Here is a 15072-nt window from a genome sequence, read left to right as displayed (position 1 = left end):
TAAACAAATAAATAAACAAACAAAGTCTGCCTTTCGTAGCTAGCATTCTAATAAAATGATGTTAGAACTCATCTTGGATGGTGTCAAATTCTGTGGCATCAGAGCTTAACAGCATAGGTACAGACAGACAGAAATGGAAGATTCTTGAAGAGGGCTTCACATATGGTTGGAAGTAAACACAGCCAAAATAAAAAGTCTCCACTAGTTCCATCCTCATTTAATCAGAGTCTGATGAGTTTATGGCAAAATAATTTATATAATAATTTTCTTTACACTTTCCTTCGAAGGTTGATACTAAATTTGATATCAAAAGTTTAATCATTGTGAGCAGGAACCGTTGTTTGGAAATTCGTGCAATTTTAAAAATGACATAGGGAGTTGAATCACACGGCGGAGCTAGCGTGACTGCGTGAGTGCCACTAATTACGTCGCCTGAAAAAGCCGGTAGGTTAAGTGATTATAAAGTGCAACTGTTTGTGACTGCGGGAATTTTCATCGGGGTATAAGATGTCGGGGTGTGTGTGTGTAGCTGATACACACATTTAGGTTTCCATGCATGTCAAAATGCAAATCAAATACCCTGCTCTTTTAATTGTGCGCAGGCAAGTGTACAATGATTCCTGTACGGGTTGCTTCGGGCCACAAAATAAGCTGATATCATGCATTGGCTTTTGCGTGGTCAATTCGTAATTTGTCATTTTTAAGATTGCACAAATTTAAACTTTTGATATCAAATTTGGTATCAACCTTCGAAGGAAAGTGCATACATAGAAAATTATTATATAAATTATTTTGCCATAAACTCATCCGACTCTGATTAAATGGGGATGGAACTAGTGGAGACTTTTTATTTTGGCTATGTTTACTATAAACCTATTAGCCTTTTCGAGATATGGCGTACACAATAGGAGGGCAGTCTATCTTCAATATGGGTTAAACCCAGTAAATTTCATGCAGCACCCTTCTATTGTGTCCGCCATATCTCGAGAAGGCTAATTGCATGAAGTAAGGAGTCATGATACGTATCTAAAAAAAAATCAGCTTTACTCTGTATGTAGCTTCGAATGGGAAGCTATCGGTGAGCAAATAAACTGCTCAAATAAAGAAAGTCCGCAGTCATGTAACCCGTCCTACACCAAAATCTGATCGTGTTATGAACATTTAATTGATCAAGTCGTGTGCAGAATCTTGTTAGCTCCAACTTGATACCAAATTTGCCACCAAAAACTCTAAATTCAGAGAGATTGAGACCAGCATATGAAATTAAGTGCATTTTCAAAAGTTGCAAATTAAAAAATGGACCACAGCGAGCTATAGAGGTGAATGGCCCAGCGCGACCATTGATAAAGCCCGAAACAACCGCTAGGTCATATCGATCGCATCGAGCCCTAGTATTCATCAGTAAAGCACTGTAGCAATCCATGCGTTTTAAATTAACAATTGAATAAAGCGCACACTTGGGATAGTCGACATGGGTTCATCGTGGGCAAGCAAGCTTGACCACATTGCCACGCTAAGCAATTTCGACCGCGTTATCGTTTTGATTTGCAACTTTTGAAAATGCACCACATGCCATAAACTGGTATCAGTCTTTGTCACTTTTGAGTGTTTGGTATCAAATTTGGTATCAAATTAGAGCTAACAAGATTCTGCACACAACCGTATCAATCAAATTTTCATAACAAGATCAGGTTTTGGTGTAGGACGGGTTACATGACTGCGGACTTTCTTTATTTGAGCAGTTTACATTGTATACTGTGGCTACATGTAGAGTAGACTTCTCAGTCCAAAAACTGCGAGGTATATAATATGCTTCAAAATCAATATCAGAAATCTAAATTTCCACACCCATAACCCTAAACCAATCAGCCTCTAACTAAATATACAGCACCACAGACATACGTATTACAGATTTAATATTATCAACATGACAGTTTTATCAGCGATCCTGACTTTTATAACCCCCTTGTTCAAGAACAAGATGGCATATTTCTCGAAAATCATGATGTAATTTTCTGAAAAAATCCTCATATTACATTGTATATATTCTCATTCTTGAAACTTTTCACTAGTCTACTGTAGTAGACCATTTTAATTTATCATCCCTCTAATCCCTGACCATGGAAAATCCACCTATCCTGTTCTGATCCAACAGCTAGCCATCCATGAGAAAAATGGGCAGGGCAGTCACTGGGGATGTGTTGTGTTTTATGCATGGAATTAGTATGAATTGTTTAAAAGGGGAATGAAGCGCAGTCTAAATTTTTTTGACTTTGCTTTATGAACTAAATCCATTTGCATCTGAGTTATGAGATAATACTTTGACCCATTTACCCTAAAATTAACGTTGGGGATTATTTTTTAAGATAGATGGCATGCGCTGGGTATTTCAATCCAAACTCAAAGTCCACAAAAATGACCGATTTTATCTTCTTCTTCCTAAAGTGCAAAAATAGCATGTGCGACGATATAGAAGCACTGCGTTTGTGTGCATGTGTTGGCTCATAGACAGGAACTGAAGACGTCAAAGGATAGATGTCAAGGGATAGGTACCCAGCTGGATCTTCTGGAAGGTTGTTCCAGTCCCTGATGGTCCATGAGAAGAAGGAATTGGTGTACACAGAAGAGCTGGTTTGAGGAATGAAGAAGCGGGAGCTGTGTCCTCTGGTGGATGATGATAGATGAGTCAGATAATGATCCCATGAGATGTGAACTAAGTTGTAGCGAATTTTGTATCATTACCAAGCAGCTACATTGTATGCAGACGACGGTTCTGAAGAGATGACCAGTTGAGTTTCTGCAACATGGCGGAGACACTGCTTGTCCTGTTGTAATCTCCAATGACAAAGTGGGCTGAACTACCTTGGACCAGTACGACTTTCTTAGTGTTCTGCTGGGTGTGAGTGTCCCATACTGATGAAACATAATCTGTTGGTCGTATGAATGTAGTATAAGTTGTTTCCTTTACCTTTTGACTACCGAAGTTGAGGTTACGAGAGAGGAAGGCCCTGGTGGATGTGGCTTTTCTGGTGATGGCGTCCACCTGCGAGTTGAAATTAAGTCGAGAATCCAGATGAACTCCTAGGTATTTGGCAGAGTTTACAACCTCCAAGACATGACCATGGATGTTATAAGAAGCAATGATGGGTTGACGCTTGTTGGCAACTTGAAGGACCTGGCACTTTAAAGCATTAAATCTCATTAGCCACTTGGATTCCCAGACTTGGAGGACATCAATATCTTTCTGGAGGCTGGCAGTGTCATCAGGTGTAGAGGTATATGCGCTTATAAACTAAGCTATAATCTAGTGGTCGATGATCGGACGCAGTCAGGAAGATCGTTGATAAAGATCAAGAAAAGTAACAGGCCTAAAACACTGCCCTCCCAAACCCCAGATGATATTTGGGATTCTGAACTCTTTTGGCCATCAACAAAGACAAGTTGTGATCTGTCATGAAGGAAGTTGGCGATCCAGTTCAAGATGTAGCTATATAGTGCTCAGCTTTCATAGCAGATGGCGATGTAAGACCTTGTCAAAGGCTTTCTCATAATTGAGTTCAAGAATGACATCAATTTGTGACTTACTGTCAAGGCCTTTAGCTAAGTTGTCCACAGTCATGATCAGCTGTGTGTTGCAGGACCTGTCCTTCCTGAAAGATGCTTGAAGGGAGCCCAATCTCTTGCCCTGTTGGTGCGACAGGCTTTCTTAAAGGAGCGAGCTTTACATCTCACAGCATGCTTGGTGGATGAGTAAAAACCAAAGTTGGTTATGTCTGATGGAGCTTAGATGGAATGCACTCTTCAATAACCCTCTCCAATTCATTTTGCACCGCTTCAGCAAGAACCTCCACTGGTGTTGACGGGGAATGGTCAGAAGTGAATTTATTGGACCATTTCTTCATTCTGTCACGAATGGCGTCCATGTCTGCTGGTTTCCATAAGGCCCTTCGCACTTGATTATTAGTTTCCTGTTGAAGATTTTGAAAAATGGACAAGGTGACTTTTAATTATTAATTTTTAATTATCTTTTATTTTCTTTGTTTAGTTTGAACTATTACAAGCAACCTTCAACTCATTTTGACTAGAGCGGGCATTTTTTCATCATTATTGTTGACATTATTAAAGTCAGAAAATGGCAAGTAGTTGAAAGTTATTTTAAAGGAGAAAATTAGAAATAAAATAAACTAATTAATTATTTTGAGATTTTAAATTTTGGACGCGGGCGGTAAACAGGAAACTAATAATCAAGTGCGAAGGGCCTAACAGGATTTTGCACCTTACATGCACATGTACTGTTTCTTTTGTACAGGCACAAACATTAACATGAATAACACTGACTTTATACCACATCATCACTCAAGACAGTGAGTCCAGAGCTTCTGTTCACTAAGGAGGGTCTGTTGGTAACAATGACATCTAGAATATTTTCCCCTCTGGTGGGGAAATCAATCAGCTGTTCTAAGTAACCCCGCTCTGTCCAAAACTTGCAGGAAGGATTCATTGATCGCGATGCTGTATCCTGGTGAGAGATGATGATACACAAATGTACATGTTGGCCAGTCAATGTCAGGGTTGGATTGGCAAAGCTTGATGATCACATTATTCAGTTCTTCAATTTCATTGAGATCGTTGTTTGTAGAGCAGTACGTACGAGATGCCAGCACAATCTAGGTTGTTTACTGTTGATGAGTATCTTTGCAGAAACAAACTCAACATTTGATTCTAATGAGATCTGATGACTACTGAGACTTTCATGGACTCCAAAGAGAATGTCACCATAGCCGCCCTTCCTATCATGACGGTACAAGGTTTACCCTTTAGGAAATATTTTGCCTTGAGCAATTGAGGGCTTTAACCATGTTTTACATCCAAATATGACGTCTGGTTTCGTAGCATCAACCAGGCTACAAAATTCAACACGCTTGGAGAAAATGCTCTGGAAGTTGATCTCTAAAGACGGAGATTCTGGAAATAGTGCTGCTTATTGCGGCGATCAGTTCAATTTAATTTTGTAAAATCTTGTCACAACAAGATGCTGTCTTTTCCAGTCGATCTACAGTAGAGTTTGATTTTAAGTGGCCTGCTGAAAATTTAGACAATTTTAATGTGTAAGGTGACTATATCACTATCAGTGACAAAATTATTTGTTAAGAACTACTAACTTGTTGCTTATAACTGTTTATCCATTGGACTGTGGATACATACTGTCATGTCACCGTTTTTGGCGATGTATCATGCACATCGCCGCATATGACGAGATCGCCATATAAAGCTGTATCACCCGATAGAGTAGTCTGAATAATCAGTCCCAGAACAAAATATTAATTTCTGATATGATCGTGTTCTGGGTCTGAACTGTTTCCATTCGAAATCTTGATGGCAATTGGCAAATTGTACAAAAGAAGCACATGGTCCTATTTTACAGTTTTTAATCCCCTATTCATGTTGTGTGAATCACTCTATTATGGACCATCCTTCTGATATTTGAGTGTTTGGACAAGCGGAACAGTTTTGACAGGCCTTTTGTCTCTGACTCTGTTTGTAAACAGATAAGGAGGTCAAAATTGTCATCCTCACCGAATAGGCTAATGAGCGTAATAGTACGGCACTGCCAATAGAGCACTTAAAATTATTTTTTCGAGACAAAAACTTCCAAAACAAGAGCACTAATGGTGCTGTAGCTCATTTTCCCTAATTAAATATGCAAATTAGTTAATTAATATGCTTAACATTTGAGTATTTTTTGTTTATATCAATTACTTTGTACCAAGTTTTAAATTTCTATGATCTTCACACAAAAACCGATTACACCTGTCTCACCTTAATATAAAGCAGGGCCAAATTTTTACGAGCTGCATAGTCAATAAGATTTACAATAATGTTAATTGGACCACTAAGTACTTATCTTGGAGACAAACAACTGGGTGAGAAGGAAAACAAGAAACAATATATATTGAGGGTTTAGGACCATACACTGCAAACCCAAAGTGCCTATATTTCAGCAGATCCTCTAAAATTGGTTTGGCAGTAACAATGAGGGATTAATTACTAAATATAGGCACAAATTTAGACCACTATTTGGGGTTATACAATCCAGAAGATCAGACCTCAAAAGTAGTCTGATAAATAGACTCAAAATTAGACACTATAGCCCAAAACAGCATAGGGTGCATTTTACACATGGGTGGTTCTGGAATAAGAAGCAAACATGGGTAACATTATGGGCTCTTATAAATCATTGCAAAGGAGCAATTTCCAGTTCAGTGAATTGCTAGCAAACAATAAGCATGGATTTCAATGGTGATGTTATTAATAGTATTATTTGAGCAGTAATTTTACATATAGTTGTACAACAATCAACATTGAATAATAGTTAGGCCAAGTAAAAATAAAAACATGTTTCTCGTCCGGGTTTTTAAAAATTAGGAGAATGAGAAGCTTTTATTTTCTATTTTTATTGGAAAACGCGCTAAATACCTGTATTTGACACCATATTTCGGTACCGGTATTCAATGGATACAGATTGATATCTGAGAAAAGGAGGAGGCCCTTTTATTTTATTGTTTTGAGAGGTAGGCCCCTCTAGTGATCACAAAACTCTTCTTAAATGATGTATTATGCATTACAAAGCCGTAAAATAAGTTTCAACTTCTGAAACATCTTTTTCAACAAGTTATATCTGAAAGTTTACAAAATAAAAAGAAATTTGAAAAATCTTCAAAAAATGAGGAGGGCGCGGACGAGAAACATGTATTTTTTTTTACTCAGCCTTAGTGATTTTCAGAAAAAGTGTATAACAAACCAATTGGGAGGGAGCTAGCAGACCATGAATATGTCTATTGTTTCCATTTATTAATTTTGTCCAGTATCAGTTTAACAAAGGCTAATACTCGATTCATATCTAATCTCCAATACTAGAAGTTTTGCTGAATTTAGACATTCTGGGTTTGCAGTGATAGCTGCTCCATAGACATTTGGGTAATTTCTGTATTCTATATTGTACACATTTTACACCTGGCAGCTATTGCAGATAGGGTTTTCTTGCCCTAAACCCCTAATGTGTACTTTATCTTAATATAAAAATTGTAAAAACACATCTAGGTAGGGTTTATGCAATAGCTGTTAAGTGCTTTATTTTTAAGATTATGTATAGGGTAGCTATTGCAGATACGACCTTCTCGGTATAATTACTTTCACAACATGTTTGCCTGACCTAATTAAGTGTATTTAATTAGCTCTCAGTTTATTTGCTCAGTATTTTATGACTGCTAAGCCTTTATAGTTGTTTACTGGTCCCCCCAAAACCTCCCAATTGGAAAAATTACACATTATTAGCACATATATACATGTAGCAGCACCATTGAGTTATTAGTTAGCCTTGGTGCAATATCTATGGACTTGCAAAATGTATGGCAAGCAACACTGAAAAGCAAACATTGAAGCCACACACAAGCAAAAAAATTCAACATCTCTTTTACAAAATCGCCAGATCAAGGAGTTTGAACAGTGTTTGTAATATGATCAGCACCACAAACAGTCTGCAAAGGAGACTATTCTATGATGAAATTTGGTAAAAATTTTCGTAACAAAATGCTCCAAAAATCACACTTTCCGTCCGAATTTTCCTCGCTAAATAAGTAAATAAGTAACAATCATGAACGATCATGCAAAGATCGCTCCCTCAAATTACCAGATCCATTGTTCAAACGATGTAGCAAGAGAAAGTAAAAACATACAGAAATCCGGACTATGCCTATAGTTCATTGCCAAAATCGCTTTCACTTGTTTTCAAAATGTTGCTTTGAATTGAACTGATTTTTTTACCCCATAATTTCCCTCATCATATCAAAGCCCTGCCCTGCCTTCCTTCCAATACATTAAACTATGACATCAAAGTGCTTACCAACTGTTTAACTTTTCATGTTTTGATCATGTTGATTGTTCATGTCGGACTTCTAACTAATTTTATAAAATTTTTATTATAAATTCTAATCTAATTTTAAGCTTACCTGGAAGACTTGGTGTATATTAACCAGCGGACTGTCGCTCACCCTGTCCGTCATGAACATGATTCCTTCCAAGTATCATATACACTACGTGATCATCCTGTAAAAGGAAAGCTTTATAATCTACATATAGCGTGCATCTCTTCAGCCTGGAAATGGCAAATTAGTGAGGGTATGACTGTCTGTCTTTCAACAGGCCGAGACAGATGCGGCTTTACAATGTGATGTTTTTCGAGCTATTTATAGTAACTTCTATAAACTATTTTGATCAATTTAAAAAATTGTTTCTTTGCTATTCTAAAGATGTATGTTAACTTAGCAAATTGATAGTAAACTAAATGAGCTTTTGATTATTATCTTTGCATGAGTATTAATGAAAAATTAAGGAAATAAATAAGGGAAAAATTATTAAATTTGAAGAAACTAATTCATGTTTTAGAAACGCCGAAACATAATCAATTAACCTTTCACCCGGAAGTGTTTTCTTAACAGGTCCCTGTTTACAAACATTACACAGGCGTGACAGGATTGACAAGTTTGCACGCAGTAACAGTGATTGTGCAATCATTTCATGATTTTACTTTTTCTACCTCCATGGTGCAATATTTGAGGTGTTTAATTTCATGATTTAAAGTCCCCACAACAACCGAACATGTCGAATATTTTTACACCCACGAATCAAATTCGGCTGACAAATGTCGCCATTGTTCGAATGAAAAAAGCTGGAAAACGATTTGAGATTGCTTGCTACAAGAATAAAGTCATGTCATGGAGAAATAAAACGTAAGTAAGCTTCGCATATAACCATGCATTACAAACATACATGCATTTGAAATGCACTGTATAGAAGTAGACATAAGTAAGCTTAACATTTCTGCAAATCAAATGACATGCATGAAGTGGAACCATGTTTATTTACGCATGAAGTTATGAACGTTAATAATTACCATTCTATGTTTATTTATGTTATTTACGCAAGAACAGGGTTAGCTTTCATGAGCACCGCGCCGTGCTGACCAACACTTTGACGCGTGATATCAATGGGTTGTATCTTGAAAAAGAACGCCGGGTCACACAACCCGGGGGGGGGGCACTTCAATTTTGGATATAGGTGTAGTGATGGCACTTTCGCACTAAGGGGCATTCGTGAGAGCAAAATGTAAAAAATATGGGGCCATTGGGTGAGAGCATAATTTTTTGCATTCGGTGAGAGCAAAATGTAAAAAATATGGTCATTGGGTGAGAACAAGTTGCTGTTAAAATTGAACTTGTAGTTGTAAGGGTTTACACCCATCGAATGTGTGTCATCAGCCCTCAGATCGGCCCTCAGACACACACATACAGGCATAGAGTTCTGCAGTAGCATGTTTTGTTGACATTTTGTGTAATGTTTACATCCATGACAGTTCTAATACCATCAACAGACAATTCAAATACAAAGGTTATCAGTTGGCAATCTTAATGTTATGCAGTCAAGTTTACAACACTATCACTCTTACAATGAGCAGAAAGTCACTGAATCACGCAATTCAAGTACCAATATTGATTACTTCAAGTGGCCTACTACAGTGACCAGATATAACCTTTCTGATTTTTATGTTATTTTGCAATAACAACACCATGTTTTCCTTGATTTTGGGTATGAAATTGAGCAAATAGAATTAATTGTCATGTCAATTTCGAGTTATTAGGGGCAACTAAAACTGATATGAGGTAAGTTTTATATGTTTGGAATCTGTATTATTGCCTATTCTGAAGGAATTATTGCCATGTAAACAAACCATCCCTTGGCCTATATGGACATGGTGTAGGGCCTACTGCTTTTCAGTACCCTGTTTTCCATGGGTGACTGTAGGAACCCATGGATTCGATCCATGTAGTAAGGGTTTGGGTGACAGATCAAATGAAAAAATATGGGGTCTTCGGGTATGGTAGTCGGTAACAGAACATGTGTTCGTAAAAAATATGGGGTCTTTGGGTGACAGCGGCGCTGAAAAGGGGTCTTAACAGCCCTACATACGTGTCACCTCCAAAGTTGCGAGTGCCCCCCCAGCACACAACCTGCATCATTCAAGACTAACAAGTCGAGTCTTTGACCCACCTTTAATATTTAACCATCAGAGTAAAAATTTATTGAAAGAAACCTGGCCGGTGCAGTGTAAATCACTTATAAACATAATTTTGTTGTTGTCTTTCTGTTCACAGAGAAAAAGACATTGATGAGGTGCTGCAAACTAACACAGTTTTCGCAAATGTATCAAAAGGTCAAGTGGCTAAGAGAGAAGACTTGAAGAAAGCATTTGATACAGAAGATTTGGATGAGATTTGCAGAAAGGTGAGTAGTTCTAGTTCTACTGGATTTATGGGTAGACAACTTAAGTTGTATCGCGCCCATCTTGTCCTCTTGAACCTAGAGGGTTGAGTGCAGATATCAGAACCGGGGATGGTCCCCTTCTCTTTTCGAATAGCTCTGACACTTAAACGTGCACAGGGATGAATCCTCCTGAACACGGGACCAACAGCTTTGCGTGACTTTAGAATCACAGACGTCGCACATTATCTTGGTCGGGCTGACGTCACAAAGGGGAAATAGCCTTGTAAAACCAGTGTGCGCATGTGCAGTTCCCCTTTCTCGAGCTGGTTGCTACTATGTGCCAGCAGGTGGCATTTGATGAAAATCGTGATATTTGGCAAATTTGTGGACTAATTCATTAAAATTGTGCAATTTTGAACTCTCAAGTGGTGGGCTCCAGTACTAAAATTGCAGCCGAGTAGTGTGCTCCAAAAGTGGAGTGGTGATCTCTGCCGCCCACCACCGCCCTGTAGCTAGCAAGTAAAATACTATCAGATGGTGATGGGTGACTAATTTTTATGTACCGATCAATTTTGTCTTACAGATCCTTGCCAAGGGAGAACTGCAGGTTTCCGAGAAGGAACGGCATCAGCAGTTAGACTCCATGTTTACCGACATAGCAACCATAGTAGCAGAGAAATGTGTCAATCCTGAGACTAAAAGGCCATATACTGTAGGCATGATTGAAAAGGCTATGAAAGATATACACATCTCAGTGAAACCTACCAAGAACACAAAACAGCAGGTTGGTAAATGTACAGAGGGGAGCATAACCTAGCAATGTTTGCACTCAAATATTGAGACAAATAAAGCTGGCAAACAAGAGGGAAGGAGATCCCAAGGCTTGCTAGTATAAGCTAGGAAGGTCATTTCTGACACATGTGCATGATTTTTCTCGGGAAGAAAACTTTCATTTTGATAAATTGTTGGCCTTAACTCAAGAACCGCAAGACCTGTGGAAATATAATGCGATTATTGGCTTCCTTAACTCATAGCCTATAGGCTCAATGTATTAATATGTATGATTTTTGCTAGACCATGAAATGGACCAGCCTATATTTAGTGTATGTTACTAGCTTACTAAGTTACTGACTGTACCATTTCTAAAGTCTAAAATGGACATATCTCAAAATGCCACGAAGGATGACCCCCAAGGTGTCAAATGAAAGAAAAGAGGTGGGCCAAGACTTCTCACAGGGGAGGCTTCTCACAGGGGAGAAGCTGCCCACCATTGCCCCCAACCCTCCCCTTGGCTACGCCACTGAGGTTTTGGCATGTAGGCTGTGCATTGAGAGCATCTGCAAGATTCAGAGCTGGGGGGAGGTATCACACAAATATAAAGATGCTATCCAGGGAATGGTGAGGGTGGCATGAGACTAAATTAATAAAATGTTACACATACATGTATTTGCAAGACAAGTGAAGAAATTGAAACGGAAAATTATAATACGACTCATTCAAAATTATTTTTAATATTTTGTTGATACCCTACAGGCACTGGAAGTGATCAGAAAGTTAAAAGAAACAGAAACGATACAAATCGACAGAGCCCAGATGAGACTGAGAATAACACTGCCAGCAAGAGAGGCCAAGAAGTTGAAACAGAAAATTGTACCACTGGTGAAAAAAGTTGAGAAAGAAGACTTCACTAGCGATGAATTTGAAATGGTAAGAATTTATAGGATGGAGGAGGTCAAATAATGAAGAATGAAAGAGTCACCTCATCACTTAAAAAACAACATATTATGTGATGGGGAAAATTAACATAAACTTTTATTAGCCTTAGTAATGACACACGTACAATGTAATATGATAATCTCATTTTGTCACATTTCAGGTATGTCTTGCTGATCCTGGGTGCTTCCGTGAAATGGACGAGTTGGTGAGATCAACAACAAAGGGAAAAGGAACAGTTGAAGTGTTAAATCTTAAAGATGTGGAGGAAGGGGATGAAACTCTAGAATAACAACTCTTGTACCAATTATTGGGCTATTCCAGTTGAAATCCATACACCCCCTATGGACGATATGATCTTGATCTCCCACACAGGGAGTGAAGATTTCAAATGGAGTCGCCCATTCAGGAAACCCCATTTAAAATTCACACTCCCTGTGTGGAAGATAAAGGTCATATCTTCCACAGGGGTGTATGTATTTCAACTAGAATAGCCATTGTAATATTTCTGTAAGCCTCTTGACACTTCATTCTGAGTTTCCCAGTGCCCCACCCACATTTGAAATTCATGCCCTCGTTTGAATTTATTATTGAGATTTTTCACAAATTAAATTTAAAAAGTGTACCAAAAAAGCAGAATTTGTGCATTTTTTTGTTTACTTGGAACGCAATCTGAATTCGCTTTACCTAGAACACTCGCTGTGGCTGGAGCGTCACTACATGCCTTAGTCTTATATTTCAATATGTAAGCTTGTGCCTAAAGACTGTTTAATTCCACATTTTGAAACTTAAAAAATAAGAAAATAATGAATAATGAAAACATTACTACCTTTGTTTTCTGGAAATGTGCATGTGATGGGAAACTCAGAATCAGGTTTGAAGGGCCTCAAAATGGAAATGTTTACACTACTACACTTCTTGCCTTTCAAGCTTTTCTATATAGGGCCACATAAAATTCAAAATTTGTTTCACGTCCACCCATTTTTGAAAAAGTCAGGAGGGAAAGAGGTGTTTTTGGGGGGGGGGGGGGTTTGACATTTTTCACATAAAATGGATATGCTTGCAGTTTTCAGTATCTTTGAGGAAAGTGATGAGGTCCTGTAAAAGTGGAAAATTTAGCGGTACGTTAATTTTTGTGCTTTTCACGCGCAACACAGCTACCGCGAAAATAAAGACAAACAAATATGTTCTTTTAATGTATAGGTCTATGTAAGAAAACTCAAAATCGCGAATCGGCAAAGCGTGACAAAATACACACACAAAAATTACCACTTGTACAGGAGAACCCTTAGAGTGCCACAAAAATACTTGAAATTGATTCATATTGCTTAATAAATGTTTATTAGTGTTAGCATATTAAGCACTTAGATTTAATATGAAAGTTAGAACTGATCCCAGAAAGTAAGGAGGAGGCGGACGTGAAACAAATTAATTTTTATGTAGCATAACTTGCATGAAAATAGAAACAGCTAATTTAAGGCTAAAAAAATATGTCTCAGAGCTGACGAAGATCTCAAAATCCAAATGGAGATTTTTTTTCCTGACTCAAATAAAGCTTGGCAAGAGGCTTTCAAAACTTAATCCTATACAAATAAGGACATAATTTTCAATACTTTAAAGTATTAATCACATAATTCTTTAAACAAGTGCATATTTTTGTAAAACAAAAAAAATGGGATAAATAATTTTGTTACAAACAAACAAATGTATGCCGCAGCACTGAGACAATTCAGGGATGTAACTCCTCCGGAAACTAGCAAAATTCCGAAAATTTGGCCCCCAAAAAATCTGGAAATTCAGAGAAATAAATTATTATTTTTTTCATCATAAAAAGAGCAAAAAAAACCTGTTTTAGGAGGGGGTGAATATACCCTGCAGCATATTCTCTGAACAAATAAAACTTCTCCAAATGTTCAATTCCGCACGCAAGCCCTCAGCCAACTGTCCAAGGACCAAATAGATTTTCAGGAAATGGATATGTTGCCCATTTACATCCCTGAGACATACATTTTTGATGCCTGAAATTAATGTATCACTCTATACTATGCAAGAGCATGAAATCAATTATAAAAATTCAGCTCACTTAGCTCAGCTTCTGAGTCCTCAATAAAGTTGATATCTTTTAAAAAACCAAATTTCATTTAAAATCCACACTACCCCTGTGAAAGATTTTGAAAATTTTTGTGAATTTCAAATGGAATGAACACATCAGGCAGCTCCATTTGAATTTTATATGCTCTGATTAAAAAGATTAAACCTGAATATTCCACAGAGAGAGAGAGGGCAAGTTTCAAATACGATATTGTGCCAATTCCATTTAAAATAATTCATACACCCCCTGTAGAAGATATTTCCCAAATAATCCACAGGGGTAGTGTGGATTTTAAATGGAATAGCCCAATGATACAACCTTGATCACCCTCTCTGAGGTGTACTAGGTATGCCAGTGAATCAGGCTGGCAACAGTCACTAAATATTTTGCGATCAGAGGGAAGGTTTGTGCATAGTTTGTGCCCTCGTCAGACTGGACTTATATCATATCTTGAGGGCTCTGATTAAGAGCTAAGCTCACTTAGACGCAGTGCTTTTATTGGAAAACATGATCATGTTAAACAAAATCATGAAAGAAAAAGTCTTTAAATATTGGGCTATTCCAGCTGAAATCCATACACCCCAAATGGAAGGCATGACTTTAATCTTCCACTCAGGAGCTGTAGATTTCAAATGGAGTCACTCATTCAGGTAACCCCATTTGGAATTCACACTCCCTGTGTGGAATATTAAAGTGATGTCTTCCATGGGGGTGTATGGATTTGAACTGGAATAGCCCATTGCTATACCATTGCTAAACATTTTTGGCAAACAAATTCTCAAATTAGAATATGTCAAAATTGATTCAACTTTGGCCTATTTTTCAAAATAAGCCCAACAATTTTGGGTACCACAGTTCTTGTTGCTATTACCCATAATATTAAATCTAACTTTCAGCTCAAATAGTTTGAATGACATAAAGAAATTTGTTGCTGCAGTTGTAGTAAT

The 15072-nt window shown here is 37.7% G+C and overlaps 2 protein-coding genes across 2 annotated transcripts in view; one reads left to right on the top strand and one right to left on the bottom strand.

The window, feature by feature from the left end:
* The window catches only part of LOC140146803 (clathrin heavy chain 2-like), a 42841-nt gene extending 34617 nt beyond the window's left edge, over nucleotides 1–8224 (bottom strand). The window contains exon 1 of the mRNA XM_072168684.1: nucleotides 8010–8224. Coding sequence (XP_072024785.1) covers nucleotides 8010–8069 — 60 coding nt within the window. The 5' untranslated portion in view covers nucleotides 8070–8224. The remainder of the gene's footprint in view (nucleotides 1–8009) is intronic.
* A 264-nt stretch (nucleotides 8225–8488) lies between these two features.
* On the top strand, nucleotides 8489–14857 carry LOC140146802 (ribosome maturation protein SBDS-like). Its single transcript, XM_072168682.1, has 5 exons — nucleotides 8489–8789; nucleotides 10212–10341; nucleotides 10904–11104; nucleotides 11854–12027; nucleotides 12197–14857. Exons 1-5 carry the CDS (start codon nucleotides 8659–8661, stop codon nucleotides 12323–12325), a joined length of 765 nt encoding a protein of 254 aa, XP_072024783.1. The 5' UTR covers nucleotides 8489–8658; the 3' UTR covers nucleotides 12326–14857.
* Nucleotides 14858–15072: the final 215 nt, after the last annotated feature.

This window comes from Amphiura filiformis, chromosome 2, assembly GCF_039555335.1.
Source record: "Amphiura filiformis chromosome 2, Afil_fr2py, whole genome shotgun sequence".
Taxonomy (NCBI): domain Eukaryota; kingdom Metazoa; phylum Echinodermata; class Ophiuroidea; order Amphilepidida; family Amphiuridae; genus Amphiura; species Amphiura filiformis.
The sequence above is the reverse complement of the archived record's forward strand: the minus strand, read 5'-3'. Positions and strand labels throughout refer to the sequence as shown.